The sequence below is a fragment of the Typopeltis vanoorti genome, chromosome 12 (genome assembly GCF_054136105.1).
Source record: "Typopeltis vanoorti isolate ZY-2024b chromosome 12, IOZ_Tvanoo_1.0, whole genome shotgun sequence".
Lineage (NCBI taxonomy): Eukaryota > Metazoa > Arthropoda > Arachnida > Uropygi > Thelyphonidae > Typopeltis > Typopeltis vanoorti.
The window spans coordinates 5,622,925-5,646,760 of NC_143560.1; the positions used below are offsets into that span (position 1 = coordinate 5,622,925).

A 23,836-nucleotide genomic window follows, 5' to 3' on the forward strand; every position below is an offset into this window, starting at 1 on the left:
TGGTGTGAATTAGTGACCAACACAACCAAATATACAGTTGGTTGCCGCTATAGGCCAGGGGGTACAGGAGGAGATATTGAATTCATGCATCAGCAAATTAGTGCAATGAATGCAGGTTTAGTGATTATCATGGGGGATTTTAATTACGGCGATATCGATTGGAAGGAGGAAATATCACATGGAAAAAAGGAAATGGAGTTCATACATATTCTACGAGATAATTACTTGAAACAGCACACAACTGAAGGGACACGTGGTGTGAGAGTATTGGACCTGGTTATTGGTTCAGAGGTTATATGCATAAGTAAGGTGTCCTAGTTACCTCCAATTGGTGAAAGCAATCATGTGATATTGACTTGGGAGGTTGCAAAATCTGTGGATTTTTCTGTTAAGAAGGGGTATATACGGAACTACAGGTTAGGCAATTATAACAAGCTTCGGAATGAGCTTGCAGCCATCCCATGGCAGAACATATTGCAGGGGAAAGATGTTAGCAGTGCATGGGATAAAATCAGCAGGTATCTGAGGAAGGCAATATCAGATTGTGTCCCCATGGTCAGGAAGTCAAACAAGGCAGGCGTTAGATGGATGAGCAGTAGTATCAAGCTAGATCTGCAAAAAAAAGAAAATGTTATGGAGAATTTACAAGGAGAAAAGCGATCAGTACACCCATGAGCAGTACAAGGCTCAAGCTAGGAAGGTTACCAGCATAGTAAGAAAAGCTAAATCAGATTATGAGAAGACCTTAGCCAAAGAGTTCTTCCGCTATGTAGCAAGTAAAAGGAAGAATGACTTCGGAAGGATAATTTTAGTGAGTGCTGATGGTATTGAGGTGACAAAATCAGATGTAATAGTCGAGTTACTGAGTGATCACTTTTCAAAAGTCTGTCACCCAAGTGAGAATATCTCTGTACCTGTAGCAATAACTAATGTTAGAATTGAAGCTAAAGAATCAGAGGTATTTAATATATTGCGAAATTTAAATGCAAACACTGCTGTAGGCTTAGATGGAATATCAGCTCGGGTGTTGTGTGAATGTGCAAAGGAATTGTCAACCCGTCTTACTTGGATATTTAATTTAAGTTTGAACTCTGGTATGGTCCCTAGGGAGTGGAAGTTAGGCAAAGTGGTTCCTTTGAATAAGGGTGGCTCTAAAACTGCCGTAGTTAATTACAGACTAATCACCATCCCTGGAGTAGTGGTAAAAGTATTGGCAAAGTTGGTTAAAGACAAAATTCAAGAATGGGTGGATCAGGATATGATACTCTATAGAGGCCAACATGGTTTTGTTAAAGGTAGATCCTGCCTTAGCAATCTATTAACTTTTCATAATAGAATGACATCTGAGTTGGACAAAGGAACTGGCTCCACTGTGGTACTTCTGGATTTTGCTAAGGTTTTTGACAGGATACCCCATGGAACACTTATGCAAATTGGAGCAGATAGGAATGGATACTAAATTGGTGATATGGATAGGAGAATTACTCAGGGAGAGATACCAGAAGGTGATGTATGGAGGAACCGAGTCCAGGATGAGGCAGGTGACCTGTGGTGTGCCTCAGGGCTCTGTGCTTTGGCCATTGTCGTTTAATTTGTATATACATGATATAGGAAATGGCTTGCAGGGAGATATTCAGTTGTTTGCTGATGATGCAAAGTTGGGTAGCGCAATAAAAAATCAAGCTGATGTTGAAAGTTTGCAGAATGATTTAAATAAGCTGGTAGAATGGGCAAAAGATAATGGATGTCAGTTCAATGTGGAAGAGTGTAAATTCATGCATTTTGGGATTAAAAGATTACCATCCTTGTACTACATTGATGGAACAGTACTCCAAGAGATTGATGAGGCTAGGGACTTAGGTGTGTTGGGAGATAGGGAGATGAAGTTCAGGACACATTGCTAAGGTGTCCAAGATTGCACATCGGATTACTTGGTTGTTGACGAACACACTGACATCCAGAGATAAAGAGGTTATTATTCCCCTTTATAAAGCATTGATACTTTCACATTTGGATTACTGTGCTCTGGTCTGATCACCTGGATTCCTTGGAGATGAGGAGGCTGTGGAGAGGGTTCAGAGAAGAGTGACCAAGTTGGTGAGTGATGTAAAAAATGCTCCCTACATTGATAGATTGATAACTTGTGGATTGCAGAGGTTGGTTGATAGGCAGAGAAGAGGGGATATGATAGAAACATTTAAATTACTGAAAGGTTTTTATAGGATTGATGCAGGGGAAATGTTTCAGCTGTGTGATAGTGATGGAAGAACAAGAGGTCATCCCTGGAAATTAAAGAAGAGTGTGGTTAACAAGGGTGTCAGAACAAGGTTTTTTGCCTGGAGGGTGGTGAATGAGTGGAATTCATTGCCTGACTTAGTTGTGAGCTCTTTGTCTGTAAATGAATTCAAGAAGAGATATGACATATATTATTTTGTTAGTTTGGGTCTCTCGCGATCAGTCTACTGACTCCATGGAGATACCCGTAATAATAATAATAAAAAGAGATTTCACAGAAACAATTTGAAAATATTTTTTGTACAATCGAAGTTTTTAAGCAGCAATGCTTAGAGGCTGACCCTGATGAAGAGAGAAGCAAAAAAATTTGCAGAAGAGTAGAAGAAGCAATAGGGCCATACCGTCGGTTGTGCAAAAAAAAGAAACAAAATGCTTGCCAAACTACATTAGCTGAATTCTTTGTTAAGAAGCAGAATAATTAAATTTATATTCTGAATGAGTTTTGTTGTCTTTCAGCTTCATGGTTTTCCTTTAACTAGGCCCTGAGACATACCTTAATTCTTTTATAAAAAAATTAAGGTTCAAAAAGAAATTTGAGGAACGAATTATACATTTTCTCATACATTATCGTATTCGATTAGTGCACCTGTTTTAAAGAATGCATTAGGTGCACTAATCGAGGGATTGCTGTAAAATGATTCCATGATTAGGAACATGCTGGATAAACAAGCAGCAGAAACATGTTTTCCCAGAATGAAGATTCATGATGTCACCAAGACTATATGTAAGCAAGCAAAAATAGTAGATGATGTGATTGTGTTGGTCAGAACAATTGAAAGGAAATAAGCATGGTATGAGCATTGAGTGAGGCAAAAAAAGGAGTGCAAAGGAGTCAGAATTATGAATGTTGTCAAGGTATGATAGAAGCAAACTGAGGTGGAGAGCTTTGGCTGCTAGTGATTTAATGAGAAGATGGTATAGGGAAGTGGTGGGCAGCATGTTGATGTGTGGGATAATTTTTATTGTTAAAACGATTTGTGCTTGCAAGATGTGTTATATTTAAATGGTTTTGGTATTAGGTGCTTGAAGAATTTATTATTCAGTGAAAGAGTGAATGTAGATAGACAGAGAAACTAATGTGGCTTAAGTTGAAGATGTCAGAGTTGTGAGTGGAATGAGAGAGAGAGAGAATGGCCAGTTTAGAAATATGGTTGGGTATTTTGTTGAGGAATCATCTCCAGTTTCCTATATGAACTGGCCAAGCTTTAAGAATTACCCACCAATCAACCTGATGGTCTGATGGATGTTCCTGATGCTTCTGGTATTTGTGTATCCACTAATGCCAGAAGCCTTAGGAATAAAGATGAGTTCTTAGCATTGCTGGGTGTAATGGGACTAAAAGTTATTGGTATCAGTGAGACCTTGACTGACCGAAGAGGATATCACTACTGGAACAAAATGCAATAGATTCAAGGTATTAAGGAGGACAGACAAGAGGAGGATGGGAGAAGCATTGCTAATGCATGAAGAGGAATCAAATCTAGAGTAGAAATTTCTAGTGGTAATAGTATATGTAATACATTTGAGGTGAGACTGTTTGGTATTGTGAAACAGGTTAACAATAAAAAAACTACATAGTTGAGTTCAGCTACAGAACCTGGTTATCTGAAGAGGACTGTGAGCTGCATAGGCAGATAGCACATGATAAATGATTTCATTTATGGAGCTATAGATTGGAGAGAGAGAAGAAAGCATGCATGATTAAAGAGAATTTATAGAATTATTGAGGGATAACAGTTTAAGTGGCATGTGATTGAACTAAGTCCAAGAACGTTAAATCTATTAACATCATCGTCAATTACCTGATCTAGTAACAGTATCTAAGAATCTGTGTATAAATGGGGAGACTCATTTATACACAGATTCAAAATCTAATTCATATCCATTTAGCTTCAGTGTAAATTTTTCTTCTAAATTTAGCGATATAATCATACACATGTGTATATAGTTTCTTTCAGATACCTCCCAAGTTCACCTACCTTTTAGTTCCACATATGTCGCTTCCTAGTGAAGACTTTCACATGCACTGTTACTTACCAAAGCAAAACTGCATGAGAGTGTTCATTCTATTCTTGTTTAACATATATTAATGAAGTTGATCTACAACGTGGTTGGCCAAAATTGCTTAACGTAAGAGCCATATATGATAAACTTCAATGTTTGAGAGCTGCAAGACATGAATAAATATTACACACTATTTTACTGCTACATGCACATTTTATTACAAAAATATTTATATAAATATTAAGAAATACATGTACATAATAACATTTATTCATGCATGCAGATTTTAAACTGTTAATTTGTATTAGTTTTAAAAATCAACAAGTACATATATATATACCAAATGTTTTCAAAATCCTGACTGATCATAATTTTAACCATATTGAGCATATTTAATAAGGTAATAAACTACAGAGGGATGCCAAAGGGTCAAAGCTGTATAATTGAGAGGAGACCTCCGCATAGCTTTTAAAGGAATGCGTAGAACCGACCAGGGCTTCTGACCTAATGTCCAATCCTCACCTTCTCCTGGTGCACCCTGTTGGGTATCTATCTGGATACTGAATGAACGAGGATGGGCTGGCAATTTGGGATTTAGCCGACCAAATTGTATTCTTATTGGCTTAAACCAATATAGAAAATGATGGTACAACATGACAAAATTTCATGCAGGCTGGGGCGTCGCCCAGTTAAACAAGGCCCCCGTTGTTTTCGCCAGGGAACCAGGGCGAACAGCGAAAAGTCAGCTACTGGAACAAATCTGAAAGCACCCCCAAACTCAACATCACCAGAGTTAAAGATTGGTACTATCAACATAAGAAGCCTGAATGGCAAAGAAATGGACTTGCTGAGGAATTAGATAAGTACCAGATTGACATAATAGGGGTGACTGAAACAAAAAACACAAAAACTGGTGAGATCTTTCTGAGCAATATATACAAAATGTTATATACAGGCAATGACAATCAAGGAAAAGAAGGAGTAGCCATAGTATTCAATACAAAATACGAGGCTCATCTTCTTGAATGGCAGGCCATGTCAAGTAGAGTGATTTGGGCAAATATCAGAGTGGAGAACTGGACAATGAGACTTATTTGTGCCTATGGTCCCACAGAAGGTTCTACTAAGGTAGAACCTTCTGTGGGACCATAGACACAAATAATAACTTCTTCCTCTGGGTCATTTTCCTGCCAACCTGGCAGAGAACACTTGTTTTGCTAATCTTTCCTCGCCCATTCTGTTTAAGTGACCATACCACCTGAGATTAGCTCTGCTAACGCATTCTTGGATGCTGACAATGTCAAGTTCTTTCCTAATATCTTCGTTTTTAATATATTGCCATTGATGCCATCTGTTTACGCCTCTAATCTTTCTCAGGATTCTCATATCTGCGGCCTCTAGTCTTTGGTCAAGTATTTTACTTCTGACCCAGCTCTCAGATTTATAAGTTAACACTGTCTTGTATACAGTGTGTAAAACTAGCTAAATAAAAGTCATGGGAGGACTTTGGCAAGTACATAGAAAATAAATATCAAGAAGGTGGTAAGATATTCTGGAGGTTGTTGAAGAAGCTTAGAAATGGAGGTAAGAGTGCTGTAAAAGGAGTTAGAGATGATAAAGGTGATATGAAAACAGGAGAAAAAGATATCCTTGAAGTATGAAGTAATTACTTTGAAAAACTGCTAAATGAAACAAGTAGTGATGTCAGCACAGTGGTAAAAAACACTGAGCAGGCATACAGTCAGGAATAAATATCCATACTTGAAGTAAAAAAAGCCATCAGAGGCTTGAAATGTGGAGAGGCAGCAGGAGTAGATCATATTCGACCAGAAATGCTGAAGTATGGTGGTATAAAAGTCTTACTGTGGCTGCACTGCACTGCACTGCATAGAGCCCGGACAGAAGGATGAATTCCTAATGATTGGAGTAGAGCTCTAATAGTACCCATATCTAAAAAGGGAAATAAAACTGAATGTGAGAATTACAGAGGTAATTCCCTACTGAGTGTTCCTGGCAAGATCTATGCAAGTATACTTGAGAAATGGTGAAATGGTTGAGAAGAATTGTGGACGAAAAGCTGGGTGAAGAACAAGCTGGATTCAGCCCAAATAGAGGCTGTCAGGATCAGATCTTCACTTTACGACAAATAATCGAGAAAGCATGCGAATATAACAAAGATCTGTATTGAAGTTTTGTCGATTTGGAAAAGGCATATGACAAGGTGCCAAGAGAGAAGCTGTTAAATAGGCTACAGTTATATGGTGTCAATGGGGCATTATATTAAGCAATACTTAGTCTTTATTTGAGTTGTAAGTCAGCAGTCAGAATTGAAGGAAGTACAGGATGATAGTTTAATGTTAAATCTGGTGTGAGACAAGGATGTACATTATCCCCTCTGTTATTCATTATCTATATGGATCACATTATGAAGGAAAGTGGTATTAAACATGATATCAGAATTGGAGATGTTAATGTCAGCTCTTTGCTTTATGTGGACGATGTTATACTTCTAAATAAATCCACTACAAGTTTGCAAGATTTCCTGACTAAATTGAATAACTGTTGTAACAGATATGGTATGAAGGTCAGCATTAAAAAGACAAAGACAATGAAAATAAGTAGAATTGTTGAAAATGTCAACTGTGTTGTGAACAGGGAACCCGTGGAATAAGTAAAACATTTCAGCTACTTAGGCACGATTTTTACTGAAGATGGTAAATTAAATATGGAAATAGACAACAGAATCAACAAAGATGGTATGGTAGGCAGTCAATTGAATAAATTCATATGGAATAAGAGAGAAATTAGTCGGAACACTAAATTAGCTGTATACAAGACAGTGTTCAAACCAGTTTTAACCTATGGATCTGAGAGCTGGGTCAGAAATAAAACACTTGACCAAAGACTAGAGACCGCAGATATGAGAGACCTGAGAAAGATTAGAGGTGTGAACAGATGGCTTCAATGGCAATATCATATTAAAAATGAGGATATTAGGAAAGAACTTGACATTGTCAGCATCCAGGAATGCGTTTGCAGAGCTAATCTCAGGTAGTATGGTCACTTAAACAGAATGGGCAAGGAAAGATCAGAAAATAAGTGTTCCCTGCCAGGTTGGCAGGAAAACGACACAGAGGAAGACCAAGATATAGGTGGATTGATACAGTACAAAGTGCCTTAGATGATAGAAATATAAGATCTGATAATGTTGGAGTCTTGACAAGTAACAGACTGATTTGGAGGAAAAACTGTAGATAGGAAGTTAGTAATGGTGTAAGTTTTTCATGTAGTACTATCATATCCTGTACACCCCTTGACGGTACATGTCAGATATTTGATGATGATGATGATGGAAAAAAAAAAGTCTTTTCCTTGATGCACAAACCAGTCCTCAGCTTCAGATATGAGTTCGTCATCTGTGGTAAATTTTGTTCCTTACAAGTGTTTCTTTTAATTTGGGAGTAGGAAATATTCAGATGGGACCAGGTCTGGCAAATAGGGTGGGTGAGGCAGACATTGAAAGCCCAAGTTGTGTATTCTTTGTTGGGTTTCGCGAGCCGGTGTGTTGTCCTTATCAGACCAACTTTATTAATTCTGTTGTCAATTTTCATATTTAATTTGCATCTACACCAAAATTATGCCTAAATAGCTGAAAACCTCCAACCGCATTCTCCATTGAGAATGCAGTTGGAGGTTTTCTGTGTTTTTGTGTGTTTTCATAGTCTTTTTTGATTGTCATACCAGACATTACAGCAGTTATTCAGTTTAATTAAGGAATTGTTTATCCCATATAATTGTAGCATTTGAACAGCTTTCTCTTGACATTTTATTGTATGCCTTTTCAAGAACTGTTTGTCTTAGAATGAAAATCAGATCCTTACAACCTCTATTTAACCTGAATCCAGTTTGTTCTTCTCCATGTTTCCCCTTCTGCAATTTTTCTTAGTTTCTTCTTCTAGAACACTGAGTATGAAAATTAGTTTGGAATTATTATTATTATTATTATTATGGGCAACTCCAGGGAGTCATTAGACTCATCAAGGGAGGCCCAAATCATATTCATCACAACTATTCGACATTCATACAGTATCTATCATACCTCGCCTTAAACTCATTCACTGTCACAGCATCCACCACAGACTCTGGGAGTGCATTCCACTCATTCACCACTCTAAAAGTAAAGAACCCAGCCCTAACACCTTTACTAACCACACTTTTGCCCAGTTTCCATGAATGTCCTCTAGTCCTCCCACAACTAGCCCTGTTCTCAAGAATATCTTCTGAATTAATTTTATAGAAACCTTTCAGTAATTTGAATGTCTCAATCATATCTCCCCTCCTCCGCCTATCAACCAATTTTTGCAACCCACAAATCCTCAACCTGTTCTCATAAGGTTCATTCCACAGGCCTGCTATCATCTTGGTCACTCGCCTCTGGATCCTCTCCACCTCCTCCCCATCAAGAAGAAACCTAGGTGACCAAATCTGGGCACAGTAGTCGAAATGGGATCTTATCAAGGCTCGATACAGAGGAATAATAACCTGCTTGTCAACATATTCTTCAGCAACCAAGTGATTTGATGAGCTGATTTGACCACTTTTTGCAATGTGCCCCCTAAACTTCAACTCCTTATCCACCAACACTCCTAAATCTCATGCCTCAGCAATTTCCTGGAGTACAGGTCCACCAATGTAGTAAACTGCTGCTAATCTTTTCACTCCAAAATGTATAACCTTACATTTTGCCACATTAAATTGACATCCATTCTCCTTAGTCCTGACCTCCAATCTATCCAAATCATCTTGCAAAATTTTGACGTCATCTGCATTCACTATTACCCTACTCAACTTTGCATCATCTGCAAACAAATGAACTGTTCCTCTCAGATCCTTTCCTATATCATTAATGAACAAATTAAACAGCAGTGGTCCAAGAACAGATCCTTGTGGCACACCACTAGTCACAGGCCGTCTTGTGGACTCTACTCCTGAATAAACCACTCTCTGATATCTCTCCATCAACCACCCTCCTATCCATCTCACCAACCCTATATCCATCCCTATATGCTGCAATTTACTGATTAGAATTCCGTGTGGTATCCTGTCAGAGGCCTTAGCAAGGTCCAGTAGAATCACATCACTGTAAACCCATTAACTTTATCCAGTTCAGCCGTCACTGTGTTATAATACTTGAGCAAGTTACTGAGGCATGACCTACCCTTCACAAAACCTGTCCCCGATACAGTATCCCATTTTCTTCTATCCAATCTTGTATTTTCCTCTTGACTATTTTCTCCAAGACCTTGATAATGATTCCTGTTATGCTGATTGGCCGGTAATTTTCAACAGCAGCCTTGGAACCACCTTTATGCAGCAGAACTATTTTCCCCTCTTTCCACTCCCTTGGGACTGACCCAGACCCAAGGCTCAAATTAAACAAAATGGTCAAGGGCATTGACAGTTCTTTAGCCGCTTCACTTACGACACGAGCTGGTATACCATCCAATCCCACAGATGTATTGACATTGAGGTTCTGTAATAAACTAGTTATCTCTACTTCATTCATCACAATTCCAGTATAAGCTGTTGGTTCTTCCATTCCTGCAGTGTCACCACCTGGATGATATACTCTTGCAAAGCTCGCTCAGAATTCATTCATTGTTTTATTCGTCTTTTTTTTAAATAGATAACTAGAGCTGTACTCTAATCATCTGGACTTCAACTCTGACAAGACATTCTGAATTATGCAGTACGGCATATAAGTCCTTTATACACCCTTATTTGAGCATTTCTAGTTGAATATTTACTGTAGCTGCCTTCCATATTTCAGGTTTTTGATGGCTTTTTCTATCTTAAGTATTACTCCTGATTACATTCATGTAGAGAATTTTCTACCATTGTTCTATCTTCTTCCACTTCTTGTCTCATTTAGCAAACATTCAAAGTATTACTCCAGACATCTAGAACAGGGGTCAACTGGTGGCCTGCGGGTCGCATGTGGCCCAAACATGCATTTTTGGCAGCCCATAAAAGGTTGACCATACTTGCATGGCATGTGTCCCGTATTTTGAATTATTTAAATAATACATTTTATAATATGAATAATAAATTAAAAATAACTTTATACCTATACTTCGTGATATCTCCCGTGCAACTTGGAAATATTATTATTATTGAAGATTTACAAACGGAATTTTCAACAAGATTTGTGGATTTTCATGAAAAATAGCATCGAAATGCGATTATGTTTGAAGGCTTTTAATGTCGACATTGATCAATGTTTACCCAAAAAAAAAAAAAAAAAAGAATTAATCAGTTTCGCAAAGATGATAGTCGCATTTGGAAGCACCTACATTTGCGAATAAGCATTTTCTGCCATGAATTTTAGAAAAAATAAAATTTTTTCTTCTTGACTGACTGACTGAACATTTGCATGCTTCGATTCGAATTTGCACCTCAGGTTATAAAGTGAATCTAGATAATCTGGCTAAGGGAAAGCAATCACAAAAGTCATATTAAGCAGATACACTATATTACTTTGTTTTTACGTGATAATAATTTTTCATTGCGTTTAATTTTCATGCTTGTTTCATATTTCATACTTTAATAAATATTCTGTGTTTTTTAAGATTGACATAATAAAAATTGATAACTTAAGTATTTTTTTTTTACTATCTTATTTATTTTTACACATAAAAATACTATAAGTATTTTTATGTGTTGATTTTTTTTTTCACTCACTATTTTCTCTTAAACGCTTGTGGCCCGATTATTAAAAATAAAAGTTGAATGTGGCCCGCTAGTCTGAAAAGGTTGCCGATCCCTCATCTAGAATATCTATCTTCAGGTTTCATATCACCTGTATCATCTCTTATTTCTTTTATCATGCACTTTCCTCTAATTTTAAGCTTTATCAGTAGCCTCCAGAACATTCTCCCACCTTCCTGATATTTACTTTCTTTATTCTTACAAAAATCTTCCCATGACTTTTGTATGACTACTTTTATACATTGCTTTGCTTTCCTTACATTTTTCTCTGTATTTCTCTCAGAGCACATGCTGACTTGACTTGTTAGGAATTCTTCATAAAAGTTCACTCTCTTCATAGTCACTGGGATTTTACCAAACTCACTTGATAACTTGACTCTTAATTTACTTTCTTTGATATCATAATCAGAAAAATTTGCTTATTTATTTCTTCATCTTATCTACTTATGAATTTTTCTTCTGTCATTTATAATTGTTTATCATTCTCTTAATAATAATATACAATCAAACTTAATTATAATGAGCACCTGGGGACTGATAAAATTTCTTTATTATAACCATTACTCACTATATCAGTGATGAGTTAAATCTGCCTCTGATTTTTTAAATTCTCAATAATTTGATAAAATATAGATTAAAAAATAAGAAGAAATATTAGAGAAAAAATCATAATATAATAACTTACCTAGATATTATTTGTATGAATATGCTTGTATAAACTACAGTATACTTAATATTAAACACAATTTATTTAGACATAATTTTAAAACTATGTACTTAATAATAAACAGGTTTTCAATTAGTCTTTTTATTTATGAATCTTAAAAGAGATGTTTGTTTTAAAGATTTCATGTTGCTTCATTGATGTAGTGCTCCATAGATCTCCGTAAGCTAAAACTTGGTGTCGTGGTGAAAGAGGTGCCCGCCACTGGCGCAACTAGGTTTGGGGCGCAAAACGTAAAAAATGTAAAAAAATAAATAAATGGATATAAAAGTCCACTATTTTATATTGTATTTTTAAATTTCAGCAATACGCTGCTTTAGATACACAAATTTTGCAACACACTGCAACTCATTTTGATGGGGTTAATAGTATTTAACATATTGCATTTAGTAAAATTTAACTTGTTACATTTAAATTTTTCAAAATTTTTGGGTTGGAGCAGGGGGGGGCACAAGTTAGACACTTGCCACAGGCACTTCATACCCTTGTTACTGTACTGCTAAAACTTTCTAAATTTTTTATTTTTTCTGGTTATGTTGTTTTCCAGTGCCATTATGTAAATATTGTTATTCTTCAACAATGTTGATACTGTTGAAAAGGACAAAGAAAACTTTTTACACACTTCAACATTTTTTGCACTATGTTCTAACTCATAAATAATTTCAACATTTTCACAAATTGACACTTTCTTTCAGTAGACATGTTTCTGATGGAAGAGTTTGTTTTTAACTGATTTTACAGTCATGACAGTGTTTGGTTTAAGTGAGGGAGGAGGTTTAAGTGATTCCCAAGGATAAGATTATGTTATAAACTGGTCTGTGATATCTGAATGCAGGTGATCATAAAAGCTGTACTTTAATTTTTGTCTATTCAAAGAATTGGTTGGTCTAAAAATGACCTGAATAATTAAAAACATTTGCATAGTTATCAAACTTTGTGTGGTGGTATAACTTGTTATACCACCACACAAAGTTTGTGTGATGGTATAACAAGTGGTATATGCTTGTTATACAAACTTGTATAACAAGCATATAGTATGCTTGTTATACAAGTGAACAATTGTATGGGAATATGTGTAAGTTAAAATCATTATGGCTTTTTGCCCATTACAGCCATGACTCGTTATTTCTGTGCTTATTACAATAAGGTTTGACTGTATTAATTATGTTATTATAACACTTTCATTCGATTATGTATCTGTAATTCTACTATGCCAATTAAACATACCAATTACCATATTTACTCAAATATAATTCGCCCTTGCGTATATCTCACACCCCTGATTTTACTTTACGAAAAAAGAAATTAAAAAGTTTCATATATACCTTGCACAAGAAAAAAAGTTTAAAACTTTAAGAAATAGATAGTGAATGTTTTATGGCAGTTTCGGATATTTTAGAATTCAGTTAAAGAGAATCACCATTTCAACTCAATTGTCAGCTTGCCTTTTTCGTTGAGTTGCGCGATCTTTTGTCAAGTGTGGTATTGAAATACCACACATCTCATATGCATGTCTTCATAGCTCTGCTATTTCTCCCAGCCTACCTTTGCTGTCTGTTTTGTGCCCTGCACAAGAAAAAAGTTTAAAACTTTAAGAAATAAATAGTGAAAGTTTTATGGCAGTTTCGGATATTTTGGAATTCGGTCGAAGAGAATAAGCATTTCAACTCAGTTGTCAGCTTGCCTTTTTCTTCCATCTACACAGGATTAGATGGAAGAAAACGAATGTGCTGTTTAGAAGTCATTACAGATCTGAAAGATTTTTTAAGTTGGTTATGGCTATGAAGAATTCTCCTAACCTGAACAAATATGGTTCCATTAATTTGCCAAAAATTTGGGAGACTGTTATCTTAAGAGCAACTCCTACATAGCTGTAATTTTTTTTTATTTTTTAAAACATTAGCGTGTGCTAAAATAGGACTTTAGATTTTTTGTCCATTACAGTTGTACTGTTTCACTTAGTATGATGCTGATTTGAAATTCAGCAAAATATAAGCAGTTAATAAAACATCTTTTGATAAAATTGTTTGTTTGGTGTTCTTAATATTATTAAAAATAAGTCATGAATAATCACCAACACCTAAGCTTATTTGCTTAGGTGTTGGCAGTTATTCATGACTGCCAACACTTATTATTTTTTACTAGCAATCAATCTAGATTGCTTGTAACACTAATAATTTTTGAATTGTTTTTGTATGTATTTACATAATAGTTTTCAGATGGATAATTTTATATATATATACACATATTTTTTTTTTAGTATTATTTTAGGTGTATGCTCCTTGGGACTTATTGCTGTATATCCATTAATGAAACGAATCACCTATTGGCCACAGATTATATTAGGTATGCACGTCTTTAAATTTTAATGGTTATTTAAAACATAAAACATTTTTTTATAAGTTTTTTAATTAAAAAAATGTCATATTTAAACTCAAGAAGCTGTGTAAGCTAGTCCATCATAGTCATTCATAAACATCTTGCCTTAGAGTCCCAAGCATATAGTAAACAGGCAGTGGCTTTTACCAGCTGAGTTACTGACGCAGTCTTTATTTTTGTATTTACTGAAATTTGTTAAAAATTCTGTAAGAGTGTATCATGTCATCACATTTCCATATATACCCTCTAGGGGTATGCAGGATACTGTGCACATGATAATTCTACTTGATTAAATTGGCATTATTTGTCAGATCTCTAATAAGATCACAACTAACATTTCAGCATTCTAACTTTTCACTGCATCCATCCATCTAGATCATGGCTTCCTCTGGGTCTTTTTCCTACCATCCTGTTACCAAATGCCTGTTCTGCCATATTTTTTCTCTCCCATTCAGTTTAAGCAATGACACACATCACCTTAGATTAGCTCTCTCATATTCTTGAATGCTAACAATAGCAAGTTCTTGCCTTGTAATAATCATTTTTAATATGATTCTTTCATTAATGCCATCTGTTCATACCTCTAATTTTTTTCAGAATTTTCATGTCTGTGGTCTAGCCCTTGAACAAGTTCTTTATTTCTAACTTAGCTGTCATATTCATAAGTTAAAATTGGTGCGAACACATTGTGGTACTGCTAGTTCAGTGTTTTGGCCAATTTCTCTCTTATTCCATATGAATTTATTCAGTTGGCTTCTCACCATATCAGCTTTAAAATTGTACCTGCAGCTTCTTTTTCTTCATCTGCAACTTCTCCCACTTAAGTGGGGTCACTGTTGATAATGAGTCTCTCCAAACCTTCCTGTCTTGGGCTGTCACCACATCCACATTCTTCATCCTCAAGTCCTCTTCTACCAGCTCCCTCCATCTCTTCTTTGGCCGCCCACATTCGTCCTCTCTCCTCATCACATGACCAAACCATCTCAACCTTGCCTCCTGTATTTTTACTCCTAAGTTCGTAACTTTCACTGTTACCGGGACATAGTCATTTCTCAGACAATCCTTTCTGGTCACACCGCACATCCACCTAAGCATTCTCATCTCTGCTACTTCCATCCTGCTGATGTTATTTTTCCTCAGGACCACAGTTTCTATAGCATATGTCATAGCTGGCCTCACTACTGTCCTATAGATTTTGCCTTTCAGATTGATCGGCACCCTCTTATCGCATAACACTCCAGCCATCTCCCTCCAGTTCCTCCAACCCGCTTGTATCCTGCATCCCACTTCCTTCTCAGCTCCTCCATCTTCTTCCAATTTTGAACCTAAGTATCTAAAGTCGCTCACCTTCCTGATGACATTTCCTTCCAGCTCCAGATCTGTCTCCTGTCTGCCGCCTACTGTGCAACACATATACTCTGTCTTACTTCTGCTCAGTCTCATACCTCTCTCTCTTCCAGTAATTTTTTCCATCTTTCCAGTTTAGTTCCCGCTTCTTCTTTTGAATCTGCTCACAGCAAGATGTCATCTGCATACAACATTGTCCCAGGCGCATCCTCTCTCACCTCCTCTGTTACCACCTTCATCACAATATTAAACAGAAACGGACTTAATGCTGACCATTGATGCAAGTTACTTGAAAACTTTCTGTCTGTCCCAGATAGGTCCGAACACTTGTCTTCACATTTCTGTACATTTCCTGCACCAATCTGACATATTTCTCCGGAACCTTCTTCTCCCTCAGACACCTCCAGACTTCTTGCCTTGGCACTCTATCGTATGCTTTCTCCAGATCAATAAATGCCAGATGTAGCTCCCTTTGTTTCTCTCGATACTTTTCCATCATCTGCTGTAACCCAAAGATAGCATCCGTTGTTGATCTACCAGGCATGAAGCCAAATTGTTCCTTTACAATCTCCACCTCCTTCCTCAAAATTGTACCTGCAGCTAAAGTATATAAAGTTTATTCTTTTTCTTTTAAGTTGTTTTCATTGAGAATGCAGTTGATGTTTTCCATGTTCTGGTCTATTTTTATAATTGTCTTTTTACTGCCAATTTTCATACCAAACTTATTGCAGCAGTTATTCAGTTTAATTAAAAAATCATTTCTGCTGGATTTATTTGGGAGTATAATATCTCCATAAAGCAAGAAACTTAGTAGAATATTTCCAGTGTTTTGATATCAGGTTTGCATCTTTCATAATGTGATTCATATAGATGACGAATAAGAGTAGATTCATTATTCTCTACTTCCTTCAGTTCTGACAGGTTATTACAACTTAATAAGTATAGGCTATATATTACTTTATATGTTCCATTTACACAATATAACTTAGTTTTGAATTGGTATGTTATCTATTCCCAACCATTTGTCATAAAGTAAAAATCTGCTCCTGACAACCTCTGCTTGGCCTGGAACCTGTTTGTTCATTCCCAGGTTTCTCTTAGGAAAGAAATAAAAAAAATTTATATCTTAGTTCCTTCACAGGTATACTTGCATAAATCTTCCTGGAACACTCATTAGGATGTAAAATCCTTTGTAATTGTCATATTTTAATTTCTTTTATAAGATTGGTACTATAATCAGTAACTGTATTAGGAGTCTCTTGAAAAACTAATAATAGGTATGAGACCTAACACAGAGTCAGGGAAACTAAATTATAATGGGAGGAATGGTGATAATGTGTGTGGGTAAGAGTGATAATGTTATGTTACTGTGTTAATGATGGGAATGGGCATTATCATTGAAATGATTATGTAGGTGGAGATTGCAATTTTGACTTGGTGTTTGTCCTGTTTGTAACCACCAAATGTGTGCATAGATGTCTGCATATATAAGCCATTAGAGAAGATTAGAAATCTGCAAGTTGTCCAATTGTGTCATGCACACTACAGATAAGAGTATACAAAAAAACATGCAGGTAACTTATTATGTCCGTACACAAATGCTAGGAGTTTCAGAAGGGTAGAGTTGGCATCTCAGATTGTAAGCATTAGTGAAATCTGGTTATCAGAAGTAGATATACTAACTGGTATTGAGTGTAAAGGGTACAGTATTTTTAGGAAGGATAGCCAGGATAGGAGAGGAGGGGGAACGTACTGCTAATGATATCAGACAGCTTGAATCCAGTTAGTGTTGAGACCCATGATTGTAATACTAGTAACAGTTTTTCATGTGGCAATGAGCTTGAGGCCATCTGGTATGAGGTAGAATCTAACAAGATCAAATACATACTGGGGTATTGTTACAGAACTGGTGGATCAGTTGCTAGTGATGAAGAAATGCATCACCAAATAGAAAAGATGAGTGCGAAAAGAGTAATCATAATGGGAGACTTGAATTATCCAAACATTGATTGGGTAGCAGTAAAATCTCATGAGAAGAATGAAACTGAATTTATTGAGTTGTTGAGCTGTTGCAAGACAACTTCCTCAAGCAGCACGTGATAGAAGGAACTTGAGGTCAAAGAGCGCTAGATTTGATTATATTGTCAGAAGGTGTTTCAGTTAATAACGTAACTATTCTGCCTTAAGTTGGTGACAGTAATAATGTGGTACTCGGGAAGTGGCCAAGTTTATGAATTCAGAAAAGGTTACATGCTGAACCACAAAGCAAGAAGTTATGACCAACAGAGGAGTATACTGAGTTCATTGCAATAGTATTGATTGCTAGATGATAAGAACATCGACAGTGCATGTGAAGCATTTAAAAAAAATACTTAAATGATGCAATATCAGAATGTGTCCTGAGAGTTCAAAGAATAAGTAGGGTAGGAGTCAAATGGATGTGTAATCTTATCAAGCATGAGAGTCATAAAAAAAAAAGGATGATGTGGAAGGAATACAGTGTGCATAAGGATGATGTCAGTTATGAAAATTATAAGCAGTAGGCAGAACAGTCACAGCTGTTGTACGGAAAGCTAAGTTTGAGTATGTAAAGAAACTGGGTCTGCAAGCTAAGGGTAACCCCAAAGAATTCTGTCGATATGCTTCAAGTAAAAGAAAGAATAACTCTACTGAATGCAGATGGTGTGAAGGTGACAAATGCAGAAGAGATTGTTCAACAAATGAGTGCTCATTTTGCTAAAAGCTATCAACCTTGTGTATGCAACATTGAATCCACTGCTATCTTTTCACTGGATGAAGAAATTCAGGGGTATAAAGAGGAGGTATTAGAACTGTTGCACAAACTGAATAAGAATTCAGCAAAACAGACTGATGGGATATCAGCATGGGTGCTAAAAGAGTGTTCAGCTTAACTGGCTATTTCTTTAACCAGGCTATATAATTTTAGTCTCAGAACAGGGAAGATTCTTCAGGAGTGGAAGGAATGTATGGTAATCCCAAGGGTGGTTGTGAAGATTTTGGAAAAGTTGGTTAGGGCTTGCATTCAGAAATGGGTTGACAGAGAATATCTACTTTGCAGTGAACAACATGGGTTTACTAAGGGAATATCATGTTTTAACAGTTTACTTTCTATAATAATGTTACCATTGAGCTAGACAAGAGGATGGATATACCATGATACTTTTGGATTTTGTGAAAGATTTTGACATAGCATGGAAGAGCATTGCATAAATTTGAGAATATGGGTTTGGAGTATAAAATATTAGCATGGATAAGAGGATGGCTCACTGACAGATAACAAAAAGTGGTATACAGGGGATGTTAGTCTGCAAGATGTAAGATAACCAGTGGTGTATGACAAGGATCAGTTTGGTCCACTATTATTCAATCTGTACACTGGGAAGGATTTGACAGCGACACACAGCTATTTGTTGATGATGCAGAGATAGGTAGGGAAATCAGAAATGTGGCTAATATGCAGTACTTGCAGAATGATTTGAATAGGTGGAATTGTGGGCTCGAGAAAATGGATGTCAGTTCAGTGTCAATTGATGAAAAGTCATGCACTTTGGCATGATTATGATTAGATATCCAGTGTCATATTATATTGGTGGGATTATGCTAGAAGAAACTGATCAGACTAGGGATCTTGGAGTGTTAGTAGATAGGAAGTTGAATTTCAGAGGCATGTAGCAGAGAACTGCAAATACAGCTCAAAAGATAATTGCAATGCTGAAACGAATTTTGAAATATAAAGATAAGGAAGTCATTTTGCCTCTTTACAAGGCCTTTATAAGACCTACTTTGGACTAAGTGGACAAAGTGAAAGAAGGACGTCAAAAATGATATCAGGATTTTTGATATAATTTTTGATATCAAAAATCATTAGCAAAAATTTCACCAACTGAAATCCTGTATGACTCTTTCATAAGTTTGTAAGTCTCAATCAAATCACCCATCTTTCTCCTGTTTGTTAATGTCTGCATCCTACAAATTCTTAGTCTGTCTTCATAATACTGATTATGATACTGATTATGAAGACAGACTGAGAATTTGTAGGCTGCAGACATTAACAAACAGGAGAAAGATGGGTGATTTGATTGAGACTTACAAACTTATGAAAGGTTCATACAGGATTTCAGTTGGTGAAATTTTTTATTTTATGTAGGATTGGGAAAGGACAAGAGGGCATATTTGGAAGGCTGAGAATGAATGCCGTTATGAAGGGGGAGTGAGATCTAGATTTTTCTCTTATACAGGTGTGTGATTGGAATGGATTGCCATTGGATGTTGTGTGTGCAAGCAGTGTTAATGAATTCATGAATAAGTATGACAGCTGGTGCGAGTAGTATGTGGCCTTCCTCAATGAGTCTCACTCCCTGGAGGTATCTCTTAATAATAATAATGGTAATAGCTCTACTCCCATCATCTGGATTTTGCCTAGTGACCAAAGCATGCCTTCTAAATTATGCATTGTAGCTACTGTAAACCTTATACCTCTTAGTTGAACATTTCTGGTCTAGTATCACTTATTCCATTTAACTTTGCTTTTCGACTTTCTGGTGGCTTTTTTCTACATCAAGTTGCCAGCCTGGTTGACAAAGTGGATAGTATACTCTGCTCTCCAACCAATAAGTTGTGGGTTTTTGAATCCTGCTGTGGACACGGATATTTGTACAAGCCTGCTCTGGATGAGCTGGTATAGCTCCTTGAGTTTATAATGCTTTTCTTTTCTTTTTATTTTTTTAAAAAAGTATTGTTACTTACTCCAAATTGCATTTCTCTTTGATTTCTATCTTTTTTTTGTCATTATTTCATATAATAATCCTTCAGTGTAATTACTCCAAACATTCGGAATAACTGTCTTCATTTTTTATGCCACCTTTATCATCTCTGATTCCTTTCGTGGTATTCTTTCCACCTTTTCTTATTTTTTTTTTTTATAATAGCCTCCAGATCATTTTTGCTGCTTTCATGAAATTTATCTTCTCTATTCTTATCGCTTTCCATTACATTTTGTTTTTGCTGCTTTTACACAATTTAGACTGCTTACAGTTTTCTCTGTATTTTCTCAGGGTACCTAATGACTTATTTTTGAGGAACTTTTGGTATGATTTCTTGTTTTCCAGGACTGTCTCTTAACTTCTCAAGTCCACCATAACATTCATGTTTCCTTCCTTGCAAACAACTTCATTATATGCTTTTCTGACTGAATCAGTCAAATGTTTTCTTCAGAATTGGCCACTGAGTTTCCAAGGGTTTTGTTTGATTTCAGACTCTTTCATTTTTTGATCAGTAATATGTGTATATTTCAGTCTACAATTTACATCTGAAACATGGTTGACTCTGATTCCTTTTTAAAACTTTCAAACATTTTTTTTTCCTTTTTTAGTGTGATATTCATTTTTATTCTGTTCAAAAGTAAATGATCATCTCCTATTTCAAATTCCCTGTATACTTTTTGCCCTGAACAGATGTGAAGATAACACTATGAGCAACATAATCAATAAGACTTCTCATTTCTTGTTTGTTCTCTCCAGGTGAATTTATCTGCATGTTTATATTGGAATGTGATACATTAAAACACCAATTATCAAACATCAATTAAACATCAATCAATTGTTGACCAGATAATTGAGAAACAAGGTTAATCCAAATTATGTTTTATTGGATTAATTACATAAAATAAAAAACAACTATGGGGTGCTTAAGAGTCAAAGCTGTATAACTTAAAGGAGACCTCCACATAGCCTTTAAAGGAATGCGGAGAACCGACCAGGGCTTCTGACCTAATGTCCAATCCTCACCTTCTCGTGGCGCACCCTGTTGAGTATCTACTTGGATACTGAACGAACGAGGATGGGCTGGCAATTTGGGATTTAACCGACCAAATTGTATATTCTTATGGGTTAAACCAAATTAAAAAATGACGGTACAACATGACAAAATTTCATGCCCGCTGGGGCGTTGCCCGGTTAAACAAGGCCTCTGTTGTTTTCACCAGTGAACCAGGGCGAACAGTGAAAAGTCAGCTACTGCAACAAATCTGAAAGCACACCCAACAAAACATCACCAGAGTTAAAGATCGGTACTGTCAAAATAAGAAGCCTGAATGGCAAAGAAATGGAACCAGCTGAAGTATAGATAAGTACCAGATCGACATAATAGGAGTGATGGAAAAAAAAAAAAAGACAAAACTGGTGAGATCTATCTAAGCAATATATACAAGATGTTATATTCAGGCAATGACAATAATGGAAAAGAAGAAGTAGCCATAATATTCAACACAAAATACGAGGCTAATCTTCTTGAATGGTAGTCAATTTCAAGTAGAGTAATGTGGGCAGATATGAGAATGGGGAACTGGACAATGAGACTTATTTGTGCCTATAGTCCCACAGAAGGTTCTACTATGGTAGAAGTGGAGGAATTTTTTGAGGCTTCAGAAAAAGCAACTGACACAATGAAAAAGGAAAAGTCGGTCCTTGCTGGGGATCTAAATAGCAGAGTAAGAAATGATTGTGAGACATACAAAAATATTTTGGGAAAATTTGGAGAAAAGAGCAAAGCTAATAATAATGGCAAATATCTGTAGGATTTCTGCTCAGCACATGGACTGGTTATTACTAACACCATGTTCCAACATAAAAATGTGCACAAATTCACATGACGAGAACAGGCAAGGAATAAGAAAAGTCTCATTGACTATGTTATTGTTGATAGTAATGTTTTCTCCCTGGTGCAGGACACTGGTGTACAGAGGATTTGAAATTGGAAGTGATCACTATATAGTCTTGAGCAGGATAAAATTGAATTTCATATTAAAAGGAATAACATGTAAGCAAATTTTAACGCAAATAAAAGTTGAGCAGCTCTCAAATGTGAACTGTAGACTAAAATACACAAAGATTCTTGAAGGAAAAATGAAAGAGTTTGAGAACAGGAATCAAACCTTGGAGATTCAGTGGCAAGCCTTGAAGAAAGCCCTGATTGATTCAGCTAGAGAGGCATGTGAAGAAGTTGTCTGCAAGGATAGAAAAATTAGAACTCCATGGTGGACACAGGAAGTTAAAGAGGCAGTGAAGGAAAAGAAGAAAGCATATCAAAAGTTCCTGGAAAATAAGTCAGCTTGTGCTCTTAGAGAATACAGAGACAAATGCAGGAATGCAAAACACTGTGTAAAACTAGCTAAACAAAAGTCATGGGAGGACTTTAGCAAGAATATAGAAAATAAATATCAAGAAGGTGGCAAAATATTCTGGAGGTTGTTGAAGGAGCTTAGGAATGGAGGAAAGAGTGCTGTAAAAGGAGTTAGAGATGATAAAGGTGACATGAAAACGGGAGAAAAGATATCCTTGAAGTATGAAGTAATTACTTTGAAAAACTGCTAAATGAAACAAGTAGTGATGACAGCACAGTGATAAAAAACACTGACCAGGCATGCAGTAAGGAAAACACATCCATACTTGGAGTAAAAAAAGCCATCAGAGGATTGAAATGTGGAGAGGCAGCAGGAGTAGATCATATTCGACCAGAAATGCTGAAATATGGTTGTATAAAAGTCTTACTCTTGCCGCACTGCATAGTTCAGAAAGCCTGGATCGAGGGATGAATTCCCGATGATTGGAGTAGAGCTCTAATAGTACCCATATCTAAAAAGGGAAATAAAACTGAATGTGAGAATTTACAGAGGTATTTCCCTATTGAGTGTTCCTGGCAAGATCTATGCAAGTATACTTGAGAAATGGTTGAGAAGAATTGTGGAAGAAAAGCTGGGTGAAGAACAAGCTGGATTCAGGCCAAATAGAGGCTGTCAGGATCAGATCTTCACTTTACAACAAATAGTCAAGAAAGCATGGGAATATAACAAAGATCTGTATTGAAGTTTTGTCGATTTGGAAAAGGTATATGACAAGGTGCCAAGAGAGAAGCTGTTCAATAGTCTACAGTTATATGGTGTCAATGGGGCATTATATCAAGCAAGTTGTAACTAAGAGTTGTAAGTCACAGTTAGAATTGAAGGAAGTACAGGAAGATGGTTTAATGTTAAATCTGGTGTGAGACAAGGATGTACCCTCTGTAGTGTTATCCCCTCTGTTATTCATTATCTATATGGATCACATTATGAAGGAAAGTGGTATTAAACATGATATCAAAATTGGAGATGTTAATGTCAGTTCTTTGCTTTATGCGGATGATGTTTTACTTCTGAATAAATCTGCTACAAGTCTGCAAGATTCTCTGACTAAATTGAATAACTGTTGTAATAGATATGGTATGAAGGTCAGCAATAAAACGACAAAGACTATGAAAATAGGC

General features: G+C 36.2%; 1 protein-coding gene across 2 annotated transcripts in view; it reads left to right on the forward strand.

Moving 5' to 3' along the window:
- The window catches only part of Coq2 (ubiquinone biosynthesis protein COQ2, mitochondrial), a 137,651-nt gene that overhangs the window by 62,965 nt on the left and 50,850 nt on the right, over positions 1 to 23,836 (forward strand). For both annotated transcript variants that reach the window (XM_090401649.1, XM_090401648.1), the window contains exon 4: positions 14,052 to 14,137. In XM_090401649.1, coding sequence (XP_090257775.1) covers positions 14,052 to 14,137 — 86 coding nt within the window. The remainder of the gene's footprint in view (positions 1 to 14,051; positions 14,138 to 23,836) is intronic.